Source organism: Netta rufina (assembly GCF_964035555.1).
Source record: "Netta rufina genome assembly, chromosome: 8".
In the NCBI taxonomy this organism is placed as follows: Eukaryota; Metazoa; Chordata; class Aves; order Anseriformes; family Anatidae; genus Netta; species Netta rufina.
The window spans coordinates 26,509,946-26,530,136 of record NC_140131.1 but is presented as its reverse complement, the minus strand read 5'-3'; the positions used below and the strand labels follow the sequence as shown (position 1 = coordinate 26,530,136).

Below are 20,191 nucleotides of genomic sequence, written 5' to 3'. Positions count from 1 at the left end.
CCAAATAGGTCTTCTGGATATGATATGTAATAGAGTCTTCAGTTTCAGTATGCATACATGTAGTAAGGAACACTGAACAGATATGGCCAAACATCTGTCATTTGACATTAGATTTTTGCGCAGGAAAGGCATAAGCAAGAATATAAGACCTGATACTTGCCCAAACTATCATTAAAAAACAACAACAAAAAAAAAAAACACCTCTACCCTTTTACAAAGAAGAAAGGTAGAATTCATCAAGCCCTTAAAAACTGGATTACTGTTTGTGTCCTTCAGCTCAGTCCACCAAATATTCACCTCATCCATTTTCTAATTAGAGCAATGAAGACTTAGGGGTACGACGTTTGCAGAAGACAAGTGTGTACTTGTATACACTCTTGGCTGTTCACAAGACATCCCTGTAATGAGATGCTACCTGAATACAGCACTCAAAGCACCTATCATTCCAAATCGGACAGATCCTCTCCCCCCTCCGTTTTCCTCACTTTCAATTGACCATGCTACAAAGCACACTGAAGTAATATTTCAAGAAGAGACTACACGGGAAGAAGCTCCATGGTACAAAACCCTAACTACACTAAACCATACAGTGAACTGTGGGGATTTTCTAATAGCAAAGCAGTGCTACCATGCCAACTCTCAAACAGCTATGCTTACTTTGTAACGTAGAGAGTATGGCAAGTTCATTTTCAAAAGTGAAACCATTCTCAATATTGTATTCAAGATTAATTTTAATTAATTCTAATAAGTACTTCTAACTAGTATATTACTTTTAATAATCCATGCCTATTTTTTGTGGGAGAACAATTTAAAAAATAAATAAATAAATAAATTATTCAGACAGAACACTGTAAGTAATTCCCTTTTCCTTGAAACACAGCCTGCTATAGACTACATACCACTTCTCAATTCCGAGAATTACAGCTGCCTTTTCCTTTTATGCCTAGTCTGTCACCTGGACCAACTTTAAACAAACTCAAAAAAATGTATGGTAGAATGCAACCATCCTCTCTAAGAAACAGTCACGGCTTACACATTATTTTTTTTTTATTTTCAGAAAACTGCAAAAATCCTGTTTCACAAACATCAATCAGTTCCAATAGTACTAGCTTATTCCAGGCTGCCAATGATATTTTGAAAGATAAATGCAGCCTTTTAATTAACCATCTCTACATGCATGAAAATGCAGATTTTTTTTTCATAACTGGATCCAGGTTGGCATTCACAATGACGGGGTTTTCATTTTTTCAAAAACACAACAGTCAAAGATAGCAGTTTCAAATTGCTGAAATTCAGCTTCTGGAAAGTTGCGAGATGCATATTATTTTCCCAACCAGCAGTTAACAAGAGACTGGATAAAGACATAGGGCTAAATCCCCCTTGTTTGTCACCTTAAATTCAACATCCTGGTACTTTCTCTGACTGTTGAATTTATTGACCTTTAAACTGGAATGTCACAGACATCTACTAGAATAACATTTGTTTTTTACCAAGGCTGGGCACATGCTCATCTTGAACAAGGCATTCATAAATTTTGTTCTATTAAAAACAAAAAACAACCTTGCCCCAAATCTATGTCTGACACTATTATTCAGCATAACAACATAGTTCTGTGTTATCAACCACCCTTGAAGCTAGCAAAATATTACCAAGAGTCTCGGTCATGATAGCTTCAACATCATAATGGCAAACACACAATTAATTTTGCTTCATGAAATGAATTCTTTTTTAGCACCTGATACTCCACCTCAAAATCCCAAGTGTGATTATGAATCTTTGTCAGAACGGATACACAACTGAGTTTAAGTTTAAGAATGATTTTGTGGTTATAGTTAGCATACAGAACATACCATTCTATAGCTACTGAAGTCAATATTTTCATTACTTTAATTTAACTTTAAATGAGAAATCTGTGATCTAATTCTCTTCGTTTTCATGGTCAGTATCGAGCACCACAGCAGAACCATCGCTGCTCAGTGTGACCTTGCCAGTAATAAGCTCACGCAACTTCTCAAAGGTGCCACAAAGTCGGTTCACTTTAGGAAAAGAAAATATTTTCCTTAGAGGTATATAAACCACACTTTCACTGGTAAGTGGCTCCATGCTTTTTTCAACAGCCAGTGTTTCAAGATCTTCTGAAAAACAGTTCACTGAACGTTGGAGTTGCAATTTTCTCTCAGTAGGATCATCATCATTATAGTCCTCCTGTTCTGACACTAAATGGTCCAGCAGACTTCGCTTAATGGCATGTGCTGTGAACATAACTTCACTGACCACTGCATTCTGCAGGTACTTCTCATCTTTAAGACTTGGATACACTGCTCTGAAGACCTTTACAACATGCAGGAACATACAAAACACATATTACCACAGATTCTGATTTTAAACACTCACTTGTCGAAAAGCTTCTAAAATGCAAACCACTTTGATTCAGTCCTGCTTCATTTTTGGACTTTAAACATTTTCAGGTACTGAAAAACTGGACAATATGACTTGATCTTATATATTAGAACTACAGTGGTGATTAGAAAAGGTAATAAATTAAAAAATAAAAATCAGGCTTTAATCTACAAGTTGTACTTTTAAATCAGGCCAGGTAAAGCCCTGCAATTATTTAATTCTTTTTAATCATTCTCTTCACACATTACTGATCACGAGGCTCTGGTGACAATTCCATGGCTACATAGGTTCTAAATTAATCTAGAAACTGGGACTGCAAATATGCCTTTTATTCTGTTTTCAGAGCAAACCATTACAACTTTCTCTCAGATGCGGAGAATGCTAAAAACATTGTGACATCAAAAATCAGTGAACATGCTTTATGTGCTATGCTGAGCTATACTCCAAGAAGTTAAAGAAATCTGGTAGACAACCTCATACCCACTAGCTTACTAGTAACTGCCTTATATCAAAACACTACCAAACACTGCCACTGAAGTTGGAGTCTATAACAATTTCTCATTACTTTCTGATGAGATCCTGAACTGTTGATTTATTCCCACAAAATGGTTACAGAACTATGTAAAAATGTTGGATCTACACCAGTCCTAAGAGCACAGCAAGGGAACACAGAAGTGTGTCACTGAAACCAATATCCCTCAGTCACAAAGAACTACGTGTATCTAATCATAAAACAATTGGTCCAAAAAGGTCTTTTGTTGGTTTTGCTGTTTTTTTTTTGTTTGTTTTCTGGAGAACAGGTATACACAAACCTTTAACACAAAACTTCAAACCACTTAGTCCTAAAAACAACAATAAAGAAAAGAAAGATTTCCTGTGTACCACTAGAGAACGGGGTACTTCACAAGATCCTATGACTTTGCAAAAAGCCTGAACCAGTTACCTGAAAACCCTAAAGTTAGGGTGTAAGAAACACTAGACAGTAAAGTCAACCACAGAAAACAGCTCTTGTCAATGCAATTTCAGGAAAACGCCTTAAGTAGTATATTTGACAAGGTTATGCAGTTCTTCAAGACATACATGTTTAGAAATACTTCTTCATGCTTTTTATTTTGTACGCATGTGAAACAGTCTGTATCAGTGCCAACAGACTTAACGGCCTTATGATAAAGTAAAAAGTGATTTGAGGAAAATTACAGTGTCAGAGTATACCTGTAAGAAAGGAGAATTTTCATTCTAAGGATAATAGTCTGGTAAAACAAGAATAATTATCCATATTGCTATTTAGCAAAAAAATGAGAGGTTAAAGGCCTTCATACAATTAGAAACGCAAGTCATAGACTCTGAGTTTTTTGAGGTGATTGGATTGTGTTAATTGGAGCTAAGACCAGACAGCAACAGTAGACTATAGCAAGAACAGCTTCACCAGCAGGTCATATAAAGTTTTATTCTACGTTCATCTTCCTAAAGAAAAAAAGAATACTTACTGTTTTGTAAGCTGCTTCAGTGGGTTTCTTAGACTGCGCTGGTTCACTGGTTTGAGGATATTTTTTAACAAACACGGCTATTTGGGTACAAAACCCAACATCCTCCATTCCTGTTGGTGGGTTCCCTACACCAGTAAATTCCACTGAGTAACCATAGCGTTTAGCAGCATCTAACGCCCTAAAAGAAAACATGTTTTGATCATAATAAATATTCATCTTTAATGCGATAAAGATGCATTCCCACAGATGCGAGAATACATGCCTGAAGATAAGCACTACAAAGGCTTCTGCTGGATCAGAGCCATAACCGTATTCCTACCAGTCTGAATCATTTAGTATCAGAAACTTAGGCAACCAAAACTTACTGCTGTATCTTGTTCAACCCTCTCATGGTTGCATGTTTTGCATCAAGTCTTTCGTTGTGCCAGAATCCACTAAACCATCATTAACTTTATTTAAACCATTCTTCCATTGTAATTATTATTTCATAAATCTGCTCGTGTGCTATTACAGAAAGGCCCAGGGTAACTGAGTGCCTTGATTACACACCGTACATAGTGAGCACAATCCTTCTGTTTCCACGAAGCTTTTCTACAGCAGGGTATTACTATGTGAAAGGGCTTATTTAGTACTTTACACTTGAAACACATTAACTGTAACAGTAATGTATGAAAAAATTTAAATATTTTTTTGCAGAGCAGTTACAGTAAAAGCAAGCCAACTCATCATAAAACACAAAACCCACAGAGCATACTTAACTATTTACAACAGCCAAGAAACATTTCACCAAATCAGTAGGCGTCAAACTCTGAGAGCAACCCACATATACAAACCCCTCTGAATCTATATTCCTCTTTCACATTACTTAGCACTCAAAGCTGTCTGCAGATGGTTAGTAAACTCACCAACTTTGAAATTGTGCTCGGTCCCATTCAAATTTGTGGTCTTCATGCCTGAAAACTGTCACTCCTGGAAGCAGGGGGTTAAATTCAGAATTTGGAGTACTGATAACCACCATGGTTGGAGCCATGAAACCAAACACCACTTCAGGAAACTTCTCTAGCTCTGATTCTTCCAGGTGCTCTATCCTGCAAGCACACATTTACATATGTCCTTTAAGAAGGCCCTACTGCATTTTAATTTTCTTAGCCTATCAAATTAAAATTGTGGCATCTCCTTTTGCCACAATGAGCTAGCACCACTTGAATTTCTTGGTGTAATTAATTTTAAGCACAACTTAGAAGATGCCACATTTTGCTACTCCTCTATTTGAGAGGTTTGATCAAGTCTTGTTTAGATTATGAATAAAATTCTTAAACCCTAATGAGTTTAGAAAAACACAGCATGTTGGCCTAATACTCACAATTCAATGCATGTCACCAAGTCAAAACCAAGCATGCAGGGATCTTCATGAGCAACTGAGCCGTGATGCAGTGTAACAGTTAGGGATCTTTCAGATGGCTGCAAATAATCAGCAGGAAGAGGATACAACCTGTGCCTACAAAAGCATTAAAAACATGATACCATACAAAGGCCCTTAGGACAAGATGAATTTTGCATGCAACTGTACTAGCAAATGCCCTACCTAGATACTTTGGAAATCTCCAAAAGGTTAAATATTTACATAACAACAACAACACAAAAGCACGTTTGATGACCATCTGCAATAGGACAGAAAGAGCAGAGGAATTAAGCCAGCAATTGTCCTTCAAGTTTACAAAAATTTTCACTGTATTCAAAGCACTTGCACAGAGAAGATACTGTAAATTCTGACAATAGCTCAACTCTAGAAACACGGTAAGTCTGTTCTAGACCTGCTTTACAGGATTTTGGGAGAAGTTATGAAGCAAGCATATTAACATATTTTTTCAAATTAAAAAAAAAAAGTAAAAAGAAGTGAAAGTAAAGTAAAATATATGTGCAAATTTAATTCTGAAATACTACATCAGAAAAAAAATACAAATAAACATTAAACTTAATAAAAGGTTTATTTTCTTCATTCTTGAGAAAGAGCAAATGACAAGGTCAGCATCTAGATGATACCTATTCATTGAAACCGTATCAAGCTTTGAATTGAAAACAGCTTTCAAGAGAAAAACTTTGTTGTTCCTCAGAAGTCTGCCCCATGCCTCAAGCATCACATAAACTTCAAGTTTTAGAGCTTTATAAGTCAAACACAAACCACTGAGCTAGCCTTCCCATTTCAAATGGGTGAACAAAAACGAAGGCACCACCATAGTGACCAGAAGTGTAAAGTGCCCATTTCAAAAAGATCAGTTTTGCATACAATTATCTCATGTACGAGCATAAATTGAGTAACATCAGCTACACGCAAGGTATTTGTACCTTTCCAAATAGTCTATTTCTCAGATGTACACACCTTCATGGCCACTCCATGAGCACAGCCTTCTGCTGCACTAGGGGATGTTAAAGCCCAGCAACCCTCCCAGCAAATCTGACACAGCCTGCATCATAACCAATTAGCAATGGATAGCTCTCCATTTGCGAAGCTGGTATTTCTGCATTTACCCTCATTTTGAAATGACTGACAATAAATTATGTATCTTGCCAGTAGGTCAAACCAATCATAAGCCTTAAAAAAACACAATGCAAAAGCTTACATTTTCTCTTTCATCACACTTGCACAGATATCTAGCCCAGCTAACACTTCAATGCAATTGTAGAATTTCAGCATCCAGAGAAGTGTACAGTCTGCGCATCCTAAATCTGCCACCTGTAAATTAGATATTAGAAATATGGAGCACTTGCACATTAAATAATTTGAGACTTTCATAAATAATTCTGTATTTATAATCAAAATATCATAATGATAAAACGTTTCATGATTCTAACTTCTAGCAGGCTAGACAAAGTTAAGAAAGTGTTAAAAATAATATGAGGATCTTACAAGATGCTTAAAGTGGGTACCTTTTGTTATTAGAGCTATAAACAAACACATGTACATCATTCACTGACTCCAGAGAATGCCTTCCACATGAAGGCATAATATCATACTTCAGTGATTGGAGGGAGTAAGTATTAAAGCTGTAGGCTCACCAGCCCCAGGACAGCTTGGAGGAGGAACAGGAGTCATCAATCAGACTTTTAGGTGGAGAAAAGTTAGCCTTACATAATCCCACACTGTTAACGTCACTTCTCATCTGAAAGCATCTGTCAATGATGATGTAAACCCAATACTGTACGTGGACCTAAAAGCTTTAGAAAGTTTTTTAAAAAACAAAAACACTATGATGAGAGACACTTGAACTGAAGTCTTCAACATTAAATTACAACCAGAATGCTAACTACTCTCCAAGATAGGAAATGCTAAGGCATTTTTCTTGTTCATATTTCCCCTTTTCCCATCAACTAGCATTAATTTTATTAATTCCTGATAAAACAAACAAACATCATAAGATTTCTCTCTAAGCAGTTTGGTTTTAACAATAGTTCCTCCAGTACTGTTGCTTGCTAATTAGGTCACCGGATTATCTAGTCATTTCCCACCTTTCTGAGATACTTAATATATATATTTTTTTCAAATTTATAATGCAAAAAGACAAAATATACCAACCTTCTTAGGTTTGTATTTTCCCACTAAATCTTTAACAAACTGGTACCGCTGTTTGTACAATGGTGGTGTGAACTTGATCACGCCAGTACACCGTTCTTCTTGAAAGTTCTTATCCATTGTATTTTGGTAAGTCTGAAATAATAATAAATATATAAAAAAAGATTTTCTTAAGTACTCTATAATGTCAAAATACAGAATTTGCTGTCTTCAGTGGCAACAAATTAACAATTAGGCAGGGGAAGGCCTGGTCCCTGTTGTGTTTACAGAATGACAAAAAAACAGGAATTAGCACAACTAGGCTGTAGCTGCCCCATCCACGTACAGTGATGGGAATAACCCTTTTATAAAGCAATCATATATTATATACATTTTTAAAAACGCATGTTTCATAATTTATTGTTCTTCCCCCTCCAGAACATGGCCATCCTCCATGGTGTTGGCACGACTACAACATCAAACCTTCCTTAACTTTTCCGTCAAGGACAGAAAAAACCTATTTCTCAGCGTCAGCGCCCACTGGCGCCTCGCCCTCCATCCTCTCCCCCACCGCCCACCTCCCACAGGTGGCCCCAGGGGCAGTAGGAGGGAGCGGAGAGGGGCCGGGGTAGCTCGTCCCTCAGTTACCTTAGAGCAGCAGCGCTGGCCTCTTGCTCATACTCACTTCTGGTGTGAGTAGCAGGTCTACAATTCTACAACTCCCTTCGTTACAACAGCTCAAGTGCTGACCAGAGCACGGGCAAGGCAGCCTGAGAGTGGGTAAGCCAAACAGAATGCGGATGGCAAACAGGCTTTAAATAAGTGCTGCACTATTACCAATCTCTAATCATACAGGAAATTTACTTTAAAGGATATACAAAACCTGACCAATCATTTTTTGTAGGATTTTTCCTCCCAGCAGACTTAAGGACCCATACGGCCAAAGCTGGCCATACACAGAAACACTTGCCTGGACAGTAATCCCCATGAAATCCTTCAGATTAATCCAGTAAATTCATTTTACCTTTCAATTAGGTTTTGATTTTGGAAAACACACTGTAGCAAGGACACGTGAGCAAGATGTGATAGGCTGATACTCGGAATGTCTGATGAAAGCTCTGTGGTTTATAATGCATTTGCTCTTTTGGGCTGTTGAGTTATTATTTAGCCTTCAACCATCATTTAGTATCTCCGTTTCAATTGTACCATCTATATACTGCACATAATATTTTTCTACCTCAGAGAGAGATGATATAGTTCATTATTATGAACTTGTATGTCTTGTATGTCCTGGCTTAAATATTCTATAGATTCTGGTATCCTACAAAATTCTATTTATAGTAATACATGAATTTGTACGATTTTCTAACAGTACTCCAAAATGTACTGCTGTTTGTCAATCCTTCAAAATTACCAGAAAATAAATTTCAGCAAAATTCTGTGGGTTATTCTTATGGAATTAATTCTATTTGTACTACAAAGAAAGCAACGAATCGTGGTTATAAATAAAGAAATGCATCTCACAGTGGAAATGCATTAATCAAGAAATCCTAAACTGCTGACATTTATTTAATGCTCTTGGGATGAGAAAAACAACGGTGTGGAGATCCTGTACTTTCCCTTTAAAGTTGCAATACATATAATTAAATATGATAGCAAAAGAAAGCTAATGCAGTGCCGCTGCCAGAAGACACTAGTCCACACTGACGTTTGACAGGAAAATCCACGTATCAGTACTATTTAATCTATCACTCAAGAGCTAACAATCATTCCGCTCAAACCAAATTTAAGATTGTTTTATGACTAGGTATTACCGTCTTTCTTCTCAGCTTCAACTAACAGATCATGCCTGTTCCAGAAAAATTCTCAATTAATCTATGTGAATGAGAAATGAGCTCTTACACACATCACCATCATCTTCCTTTTTTGTAATTATATGTAGTTCCTTACTCTTTGCAAGTCAAAATCACTCTCTTGTTGATTTTTTTTTTCTTTTGGCTCTGATTCTGTATGAAGACCAGCTGGGATGCCTGAGGGAAGAAAATCTAATTTGAAGCAAATGGATTATAGGTTCCAGCTAAACTTAAGCTTGCGGCATCACCGCAAAAGAGGAACTGTCTAAGAATTGCAAAAATGATAACTTTTACAGAGGAAGAACATTGAGTTTTTGAAACACACTAAATATTCCAAGAGGAAAAGAGAAATATGTGAATAAACAATTGTGGCAATATAAATGATAACAAATGCAAGCTGTCTTGAAGTGATTATGCAAGAATAATGAAGGACATGCTCAAAGAGTCAAGGCTATGCTAAACAAACAAATAAAACAACCCCTCAAAGTAAAGTTACTACTCTAGCTGCCTGCAGAATAAGATTACTTTATTGCTATAAAGATTCTATTTCAGAATTTATTTTGTGATTAGTTCTTTTAATTTTGTAGATTAAGTGGATGTTTACTGCAGAAGCAATGATGATGATGACAGCAGAGTCCTCCAATTGTTGGAAATTAGATGACATGGAAGTGCAGGCCGAAGGGCGGCTGGTGAAGTTATTCTTAGAAAACAGGAATGAAAAGCCTAGATAGCAGAGCAGGCAGTTTAGGGAAACTGTTAACTGCCGTGGTCCGATAATGCTATAGTATGAGCACTGCTCCAAGGTAGATTAAGAGACCTGAGCAATGAAGATGAGGTACTCTTTCTCAGGTCTTGAATCTTGGGTGTGTAATGAAGAGTGAAGGTCGTGTATTGCTACTTCCAGTGGTATTAATTTCCAATTTTAATTTTTTAAATTCAAAATCTCAATTGGTGTTAAATCGCCTAAGTGTAGAGAGGTCATTTCCATGAATGCTTCCACATCAACTTCACCCTCCACTCGTTTCCTGACGAGCTGAGCAACCTGGATCTCGTGTCTGCGTGTACAACCGGGTTTGTTTTCTTCCACCATGCACGGTTTGCAGTAACTTTGGTGGAATTTCGGTTTTGTTGCAGCCATGTGGTGTTTACAGCGCCTTTACTATTCTTCTAAACCTTGCATTGTCTCCCTTTTGTTCGTGAGGTAGAAATATTAAACCCAGGTAATGGGTTTAATAGGTGGTGGTGATTTTTTTTGCTTTTACAAGAGCATGCAACGAAAAAAAACTGTGGGAAACTAGAGTAATAAGTTAAATACAACCTGAAAACGTAAGTTGAATTTGTCTCTCAGATATCCCAGCCAAAACCGGCGCAGTTTGCTGTTCCCTGGTAGCAATTATCATAAAAGCTATCATAAAAGCGGCACAGGACGCCTAAGCGCAGCCCTGTTGCCCCCGGTGCCGTTTAACGGCCGTAACCGCCCCGTGAGGCGCCGCTCCCGCTCTCCGCGGGCCCCTCCCCCCAGCCCGGCCGCGCGGCCCCGCGGGGATTGGCGGGCTCGGCCCCGGAAGGCGTGGGCGTCACTTCCGCGGGGGCCGCCATCTTGTCGGCCGTCGGCGGAGGCAGCGCCCGTCCCGTCCCGTCCCGCCGCGTCCCGCCCGGTCCCGCCGCGGCCGCCGCCGCCCCGCAGGCCCCGCGCCGCCGCCATGGCCAACAACAGCCCCGCCGTGGGCGCCGGCAACTGCCAGGGGCAGCAGGCGGCGCAGCACCAGGCCGGCGCCGCCGCCCCGGGCCAGCAGCAGCTGCAGAGCGGCGCCCCGAAGCCGGCGGCCTCCGGCAAGCAGGGCAACGTGCTGCCGCTGTGGGGCAACGAGAAGACCATGAACCTCAACCCCATGATCCTCACCAACATCCTCTCCTCGCCCTACTTCAAGGTGCAGCTCTACGAGCTCAAGACGTACCACGAGGTGGTGGACGAGATCTACTTCAAGGTGAGGGGCTGCGGGGGGCCCTCAGGGCCGGCCGGGCGGGTAGGAGGTGCTCGCCGCAGCAGCTTGCGTGTGGCCCTTCTGCCTCGGCTCCATCGGGATTGCCCCAATGGCGCTCTTACCATTAAAATCCACTGGCTCTCTTCCCAATCAAACCCAGTTTCTTCCTAGCGTCCCTCCTGGCGTTAGGTTGGATGTGCTGGGAGGATAACCGTCAGCGCACCTCTGGCTCAGTTCTTGTTTTGTTAGCAGGATTGAATCAGTTTTGCAGTGAGGCTTTCATCGAGCCGCTCTCCCAGGTAGAGGTATGCATAATTAATGCTCGTCAGCACAGCCTCGTTCTTTGTTCTGATAAAACTTTGATAATTCAGGTTGATGTTTTCAGTCAGCTGTAGGTAGGACATTATGGGGATTCTCTTTGAGGGATGTTGATTCTCCTCAGTAACGTTACTGGGTCACTAAACAGATTTCAGTTCTTTGAAAGAAAAAAAAAAAAGCATCCATTTAACAGAGGCAAGTCAAGTCACCATAATTGTGAAAAATAACTCTTTGGAAACACTTTAAAATCTTTGATGTTGTTTGCACGCGCTTATGAAGACAGTGTGTTGTTCCTTGGGTTGACAACACATCTCTGATTGGACTTTGGCACTTCAAGCAGACTATTTAATTTTTTTTTTTTAGTACTTTGATTAACATAGATTATAGAGAAAGCTTGTTAGTAAACTTAGCACTTGCTGCATATGAGATAAAAAAAATATTTGTTCTGTTGGAGTGTAAAACAGCAGTTTATTTTTGCAACTGAGGTCAAGAGCTCAAAATTGATTTAAGACATTTGGAGGAAATTTGAGAACGTAACATTTGTTAGGTGGATCTCTTCAGATGAGATCAAAAATGATTGATGTGTTCCACCTTCTTTATATTGGTAGAGCTCAACTGCAATAGTTCAGCTAGTTCTATTTGCTTGTCCTAGCGTTTCATTCCATAAGTGGCTTCATCTTAAATTGGAGAAGAATTTGGATGCATCATTAGGTATCAATATATTAATTCCTTATAAATAAGATTTACTGAACTTGACAGTTATTTGACTCAAAAATGCACGTTGAAGAGAATGCTCAGACCCTGACTTACTCATAAATAGTATATGAGAGGCAGAAAATGGCCCCATGGTTCAGGTACTTAGCTGATACTCACAAGACTTCAGTTCTGCTTATATTTTCAGGTTCCTGAATCATGTTGAATAACTTATGGTCTCCATTTTTCTTCCTGATTTTTTTTTTTTAATGAGCGCAATATCCAGTGCAGCATGAGTATTTTTAGGTGTATTTGTTTTAGGAACCAGAATAAATGGCTCACTTTAAAAATAAATAAATAAATAAAAAATCAAATGTTGGGTGCTGGAGATATAGGAGAAAAAGTTCTAAATTAACACAGACAGGTAGTGGTAGGATCCGTTATTGAAAATAGAGATTCTTTGTAGATACTTACGTTAATTCACATGTAGTTCTAGTTTTCTCTTTATCTGTTTTAGTGCTGTATCTGCAAAATGGGTGACTTCTTTCTATATTCCTGATCTTACATCTCTGTGCTCTTCCTCAACTTCATTTCATCTGTGTACTTCCAACAAGTTGAGTGCATGCAGTAGTCTTTGAAGGATCAAGACTTGTATGATAAAAATGTAACTGTAACTTAAGAAGGAAAAATCAGGGATTACTATTGTGATAGTGTCGCACTTAAACCTTTTATAGGATATGAAAAGCAGTTTTTAGTTTGAGGCAAAACGAAGTAATTTGAAGGGTATGCACTATTATTTATGTAGCATTTCTGAACTTCTCATGTGATGCTAATAACGTGGGAAGTTGTGGATTTCAAATCATGTAGTATTGGCATCTCAGCTTTCACATTCGGATAAGACAGCAGCTGTCAAAAGCAGTTCAGCAGCTTCCTTTGTCCATTAGTATCTCTAGGATTTCCAGTGATTGTGTGTGTACTTAGCTTTATTTCATGTACTGGTCAAGAACTGTAATATCTCAACTACGGTGCCTCTTGGCCACATGCCTTTATTCCCAGTCTAGCATAATACCACGGTGTGCTTTGCACTTTTTTTCCTGGTTTTAAGTTGTGTTTAGGAAATCTACTTGTTCATTAACACAGACATTTCTTCTCTGAATTTCACTATGTCAAATATAGTTTGGGTCTTCTTATGATTCTTAATTTGACTCTTATTGTCATATTTAAGGAATGATGGCTAATTATGTTCTTGCACTCTAAATGCATCTCAAAAGAAGATTTGAATTGGGCAAACTTTATTCCTTATTGTGTAGGAAGCATTTTACCTAGGATTTTTCATTGCAGTCTTCACGATCATCTACAGGATCATCATTGCAGTCTACAAGAAAAATAACATCAGCTTGTTAGATTAAAACACTATGTTGTAGGCATCTTCATTTTTTTCTAATTGTAGGTAATACTCAGAAGAAATCTCTAGTTAAGCTCACTGCATAAATGAGATTTCTGGATATGAGACTAGATTTTTGTCACCAGCGTGTATCACTGAACTTCAGAAAGTTTAAATAAAGGTCATTTAGTCACCACTGAAAGTAGTAATGATGTGTTTTAGTCATGGAGTACTTGAAACTGGAGTATAGAATAAGACACTTGCGTTGGTAACTTTGTTTTTACTTCATCCATGATTTGGGGGTATTGTTTTTTTAATGCATTAAAAAAGCCAAATGCTCTGCTTTAGGGACGGAGCAGACTTGGTTTTGAGTTTGCTTTCTAACATGCTATTCAAGATTGATTTAGGAAACCCATTGTCTAAATTAAGTTTGTATAGGCAGTTAAACATTATGGAGGTTATAATTGTAACTTTCTTTTGTTTCCCCCACCCTTTCAGGTTACACATGTTGAACCATGGGAAAAGGGGAGTAGAAAAACAGCAGGCCAGACAGGAATGTGTGGAGGGGTAAGTAGAAGTACGTGCCTTCTTACGTTTTTCTGTGTCTGATAGAAAACATTTCCCAAGCATAGCTGAAACTTCTTGTATGTTGGTTGTTGGCTAAGTCCCTACATGTAAAAGGATTTATTAAAAAGAGTTGGTATATTCCCCTTGCTTCCAGAGGAGCTGAAACTGTGGAGGCAAGTAGTGTTACTTTGTTCACATAATTACATTTGTAGATTTGGAATTCATCCTGTATTAGTTACTGTATGTTTGTAGATACTGGATAAAGATTTTGTGGCTTCCTGTATCGTCACCTAACTTTTTTTTGAAAGGTCCGTGGTGTTGGAACTGGAGGAATTGTGTCCACTGCCTTTTGTCTGCTCTACAAATTATTTACACTGAAGCTGACCCGTAAGCAAGTGATGGGCCTTATAACTCATACAGACTCTCCATATATTAGGGCTCTTGGATTTATGTATATTAGGTAAGTGTCAATACAGTCAGCTAATGACCAGTTTACTGTACAGAAAGTTGCATTAAAGCTTTTGCATTCTTTTTGTACTTAAAGGTACACACAACCACCTACAGATCTATGGGACTGGTTTGAATCCTTTCTTGATGATGAAGAGGTATGTCGCCGAGGGTAATAATTTGTTTTCTTTTGTTTCTTTTCATATAACTGCTTTAGGATTAAAGACTGATAAGTTTTGCTGTAGTTTGAATGCTGCAAATAATATTGTTATTGTATTCTTTCATTAAATGGTGCAGAAAGCAGATCAGACCTGGGACCTGGGTCATTTTGCTTGGATTTCCAAGATGTAACGGAGTTTTCAATTGATGAGGATGTTTCTGTGTCAAATACTGTGATGCCATGCAAAAGAGTTTCATTAAATCAGAATGGGCAGTAGGCTGAGTGTGGGTTCTGTATGCTTTTTTCAAGACAAAATCATTATTTAAACAAGGTATAGTAAGTACTGAGTGCTAAATTGGTCTTTCCTGTTTATCACTGGGACGGAAGGAGTTGGTATTCACATGAAGAGTGGAAAGTATGTAGTGGAAACCAATATTCACCTTAGAATAAGATGAAATTACCAAAAAAATCTCTCTGGTAATTGCTTTTATGTTTTGGAATAAATAAAGGCAGCATTTCTGGGGAGGAGTAACCAACAACTGCTGCATCAAGTGATGTTATTGACCTTACTGTCTTCAGTAAGGGGCACTAAAAAGCAACATGAGTTGATAACTTAAAAAATGCAGTAAAGAAGGTGGCATTATTATCCTGTAGGGTAGGATAATGCCTTTAGTCCTGTTTACTGTTTGGAGAAATGAACAAGGAGCTTGTGGATGAGGTTTCAAGGTAGATAGTCAGCTATGTAGTGTGGTGATTTGTATTTATTTAGCACGTTTAAAATTGTATCCCATGGTTGGGGAATTGGACAGGCAAAATCATTTGCCCTCTTCAGTGTGACAGTAGGTGTCTACTTCAAGAAACTTCACGTGTAGTTGCGAATGATATCCAAATACTTGTATTAAAGAAGTGTTAATTATACCTCTGACATGCCATACAGTGTATTTAAACAGCTTCCTTCATGTTAAGTTTCAAAAACAATGTGCAAAGGTAGCAGTTATTTCAGGGAACTTGATATTATTGTATGTTTGTAACAAAATCAAAACAAATTTGAATTTTGATTGCATAGCTGTGATACCCTCCTTCTCCCCTAGGAGGAGCTAGTTATTATCAACTCTTCCCTGCAGTGCTGCGTTAAACTTTACCAGGAAGATTGGTTATCAGGACATATTTGTGTATTGTTGAAAACATCCCATTGGAATGCTGTTTTTCTTGGAATTAGTGTTTCTTTCCAAGCTGCTTTCAGTAGCGTTGCATTATGTAGGAAAAGGTGCCTTGGGGCTGTTTTTCCTAAGTTTCTTACCAGTCCTGGTCAAACTTGAAGGATGAAGCCAACTTATCTATAAAATTATTTAAACCTACAGGATTCTTTTTTCTTCCAGTTCTTAAGCATATGGAAGCAGTTCATCTTTTCTCATGCTGCCGTGAAAAAGAAAAACTTCCCAGGGTTTCTTTCAAAATGCTTCTTATGTTTATTTTGTTTAACTGTACGTACTCTCCAGGTGCTACGTTTAACTCCTTTTTTTCTTCTTTAGATCTCTGCAGCGATTATATTTGGAAATACTGTATATCTGAACACTTAAATGTGTGTGAGTGCAAGCAGTTTTACATTTAGATTTTCTCTTCCTGTTTAGATAACAAATCTCACTTTCCTTGTGTGCTTGCACTATAGGTTTGGGACTGACAATAGCTGACTAACATGTCCTGAGCTGTGAGAGGGCATAGCAAGAAGGCCTTCATGCGGTAATGACCCTTTTCAGAGACAATGGTCATCATGGATTATGCGTTTCCAATTATTTGTTCATTTATTTATTTTTTTACATGTTTCTAAATTAGAAACCTCACTGCTTCATGGCAGTTGGTTTGCTATTGCTTCCAATTTTGGTAGGATGCCATTTTGTAGTCCAGATTTTTCTGTGATCATTTTTAGATAGGCAATGATGTAGTTCTTAAATGATTTAGGCCGCAGGGTTGGGTATGATGGTACGCAGTTGTGCATCCACAAAATGAAGTATTAAATGTAGTTTGAGAGGACTTCTCAACTTTGTGGCATTTATATAAAATACAAGATCATACCATGTAACCAGACTGTAAGGGGATTTTGTCTTAATCTCCTCGTTGACAGTCCCTTACCACCCAGATGGCTGCAGGATTAGCGAGTTCCTGCATGCATTTGTGTTAAGTCCCAGGCCCTATCTGTAACATACTGCCAAATGCAAAGGGTACAGAGTTTGAAGTTTTCTAAGGAAATGTATTAGAATAAAAGACAAGTAAACTTTCATAGTCATGAGACTTCAAGAGGGCAGTAATATAGCAGCATTTTTTTTGAAAGTCAGTAAAGAATATGTTTGACCATCAGAATACTTTTTGTTTGTATTTTGTAGGACTTGGATGTGAAGGCAGGCGGGGGCTGTGTTATGACCATCGGGGAGATGCTTCGTTCCTTCCTCACTAAGCTGGAATGGTTTTCCACGTTGTTTCCAAGAATTCCTGTGCCAGTCCAGAAAACTATCGACCAACAAATTAAAAGCAGACCCAGAAAAATCAAGAAAGATGGCAAGGAGGGAATGGAAGAAATAGACCGGCATGTAGAACGTAGACGTTCAAGGTCATATGCATGTTATTTTGAAAATTAACATTGAAATGTCAATATTGAATGACTTACTACCAGAAATGTGTCTTTTTTTTTCAATGAGATGAGTTTCAGGGCAACAGCCCAAAGTGTTTATGAATGCTAATGGCTAAGATTAGATGATATAGTATTTGCAGGATACTTGGTATTCAAGATTATACTTCACATACACAGCCTGTATTTAAATTGGAAAGTAAGGAGATTCCCTCTGCTTTTAAAAGTGTGTTTCTTACTGAATATCCTTTTTTTTAAAGGTCTCCAAGGCGATCCATCAGTCCCCGGAGGTCTCCTAGAAGATCCAGAAGCAGAAGTCATCACCGGGAACCCCATGGATCATCTAGCTTTGACAGAGAGCTAGAAAGAGAGAGGGAACGGCAGAGATTAGAACGTGAAGCTAAGGAGAGAGAGAAAGAAAGGCGGAGATCTCGAAGCACTGATCGCACGCTAGAACGGAGACGAAGCAGAAGCAGGGAACGCTACAGAAGCCGTAGTCGGAGTCGTGACAGGAAAGGAGATAGACGAGACAGGGACAGGGAGCGAGAGAAAGAGAATGAACGCAGCCGGAAAAAAGAGAGAGATTATGACAAGGAGAGAGGTAGCGAGAGGGAAAAAGATAGCGATCGGTCTAGAGAAAGATCAAAAGAAAGGAGAAGTAAGGGAGATCCAGAAGAGAGAAGACACAAGGATGACAAAGATGACAAGAAACACCGGGATGATAAGAGGGATTCCAAAAAAGAGAGAAAACATAGTAGGAGTCGAAGCCGGGAAAGAAAGCATAGGAGTAGAAGTCGAAGTAAGAATACAGGTAAGCGCAGCAGAAGCAGGAGCAAAGAGAAATCAAGTAAACATAAAAGCGAAAGCAAAGAGAAATCAAATAAACGAAGTAGGAGCAGAAGCAGAGGAAGAACAGATAGTGTCGAGAAGTCCAAAAAACGAGACCACAGTCCCAGTAAAGAAAGATCTAGAAAGCGTAGTAGAAGCAAAGACCGTTCCCACAAACACGATCCCAGTGATAGCAAGGACCATTCAGACAAACACGATCGTCGAAGGAGCCAAAGTACAGAGCGAGAGAGCCAAGAAAAGCAACACAAAAACAAAGATGAGACTGTGTGAACTCTTTCGGAAGTGGATCACATTGAATCCTATAAATGTTTGATTAAATCCTGCTTATTTTTTCTTAAAGTTGAGATTGTGCAGTAGTTGATGAGCACTCTTCTCCGACCTCCCTCTAGGCTGCAGATTGTCATTTCCTATTTTGGGTAGGGAAGTGCCTTTGTAAACCCATTCAACACATCGACGGTTTCGAACCATTTGTTTAGTTTAATTCGTAATGCAGAGATTGTTCTTGCATTTTTATTGTTCAGATGTTTCTGAAATGTACAGTCTGTACATATGTCCTGAAAATGTTTTAATTCCTTTGGCATGGTTGCCATGTTGGTTAAATTTGTATGAGGCAATAAACTGCCACTAATTCTACTTGCATTTTGTAGACGTGGAATTATGGTTTGTATCCTGAAATTAGCATGGCTGTGCTTTACATAATAGTATGGCAATTTTAGGGGTGGATCTTGAATGTGTAATATAGCTGAGATATTTATGTGCATACAACGTACACGGAGGGCTGCAGATTTAGAATAACGTTTATGTCCACTGTACCTGCTGTTTTCAAAAGCTTTTAAAATGTATTATGTTGTTGATCACCGCTGGTGTTAAACTGAGAGTGGACTTTGAAGGAGATAGTGGTTTTGATGCAAAGATTTTAGATTGTGTTGGGGCTTGTTTAGTAACTCTTTAGGAAGGCTACCTCAAGCAGACACTGTAAAGGTTGATGGATGAGTACTGTAGCCATCTATGCATTTTGTTTGGGAAAAAAAATAATCATGTAAGCTTCCAATTCTTTTAAACAGTTCATCCATTTGTGGTCTTCTAATGTTTTTAATCAGCAGCTGCACTCTGTCATTTATGGTAATCCTGGGCTAATAAAGGCATTTAAGATGGGAAGAGGGAGGTAGGAGGAAGAAGATCATTACAAAAGATTTCAGTTTCAAGCTTCCAAAGCATTTTTCTAAGTGTAAACATTTAAAATATGAATTACCTGATAGTGTCCTTTTTTAAGTCATATTTTCTACAAATAGGAAGATTGCAGTTTGTGCAGAACGTTTCATCTGGCAGATTTTTTTTAAACAGGTTGTTAGAAGCAAAAACCAAAATGCATTATAGGGAAAAACAAAATCCATTTCATTAAAGTCCAGGCTTATTTGATAGATTATTCTGACTTGTATACTAAGTGAGGAGAACCATCTGGAATAAACTCTCAATTAATTCCTTTGTATTGGGTCTCAGCTTTTCCCTGCATGCTTATTGCCAGTTGAAGTGTTTGTGTTCCTCCATCTTTCATTTTAAACCAAGTGACACTTTATGAATAAGGCCTTTTATGTAACAGGTACCTTATGTAGAACATGTAACTAACAAAGAAATGGAGTAGCCCGGGAAATGGGAAGAACGTGCGGGTGACTTAAGTTAGGGTCTTGAAGTGAAGTGAAGGTAGGAATAAATTGATGTTTGTGCCTTTTTTGCTTCTGTCTGATGCAGGTCATCGAGGTATAATATATTGAAATATTAACATTTTCTTACACCATTTTCCTGAGTATTCACTAAATATTTATCTTAAATCCTACTGTAGTAAAACAATTCTTACCTTGTCACTAATCTTTCATG

The 20,191-nt window shown here is 38.4% G+C and overlaps 2 protein-coding genes across 5 annotated transcripts; one reads left to right on the top strand and one right to left on the bottom strand.

The window, feature by feature from the left end:
• Nucleotides 1–1,917: 1,917 nt before the first annotated feature.
• Nucleotides 1,918–9,356, bottom strand: HENMT1 (HEN methyltransferase 1; the record flags this gene model as incomplete). Its single annotated transcript, XM_084291112.1, has 7 exons — nt 9,340–9,356; nt 7,462–7,593; nt 6,509–6,621; nt 5,251–5,385; nt 4,793–4,975; nt 3,888–4,065; nt 1,918–2,331 (listed from the first exon to the last, which is right to left on the bottom strand). Exons 1-7 carry the CDS (start codon nt 9,352–9,354, stop codon nt 1,918–1,920), a joined length of 1,170 nt encoding a protein of 389 aa, XP_084147238.1. The 5' UTR covers nt 9,355–9,356.
• Nucleotides 9,357–10,889: 1,533 nt separating this feature from the next.
• On the top strand, nt 10,890–18,955 carry PRPF38B (pre-mRNA processing factor 38B). 4 transcript variants are annotated; one of them, XM_084291053.1, is made up of 6 exons: nt 10,890–11,278; nt 14,169–14,237; nt 14,546–14,697; nt 14,782–14,842; nt 17,226–17,449; nt 17,728–18,955. In XM_084291053.1, the coding sequence occupies exons 1-6, from the start codon at nt 10,994–10,996 to the stop codon at nt 18,584–18,586; spliced, it is 1,650 nt and encodes a 549-aa protein (XP_084147179.1). In that variant the 5' UTR covers nt 10,890–10,993; the 3' UTR covers nt 18,587–18,955. The 4 variants fall into 4 exon arrangements, with proteins under 4 accessions (XP_084147179.1, XP_084147180.1, XP_084147181.1 ...); XM_084291054.1 differs by having other exon boundaries at nt 11,256–11,278; nt 14,169–14,247; XM_084291056.1 differs by lacking the exons at nt 10,890–11,278; nt 14,169–14,237; nt 14,546–14,697 and adding an exon at nt 16,514–16,584 and having other exon boundaries at nt 14,805–14,842.
• Nucleotides 18,956–20,191: the final 1,236 nt, after the last annotated feature.

What these genes read in the sequence shown, in the direction of transcription:
- PRPF38B (XM_084291053.1), top strand. Translation starts at nt 10,994, where the DNA reads ATGGCCAACAACAGCCCCGCCGTGGGCGCCGGCAACTGCCAGGGGCAG. An exon ending in TGGACGAGATCTACTTCAAG is followed by an intron (nt 11,279 to 14,168) that starts GTGAGGGGCTGC and finishes CCACCCTTTCAG; the next exon opens with GTTACACATGTTGAACCATG. An exon ending in GTAGAACGTAGACGTTCAAG is followed by an intron (nt 17,450 to 17,727) that starts GTCATATGCATG and finishes TTTTTTTTAAAG; the next exon opens with GTCTCCAAGGCGATCCATCA.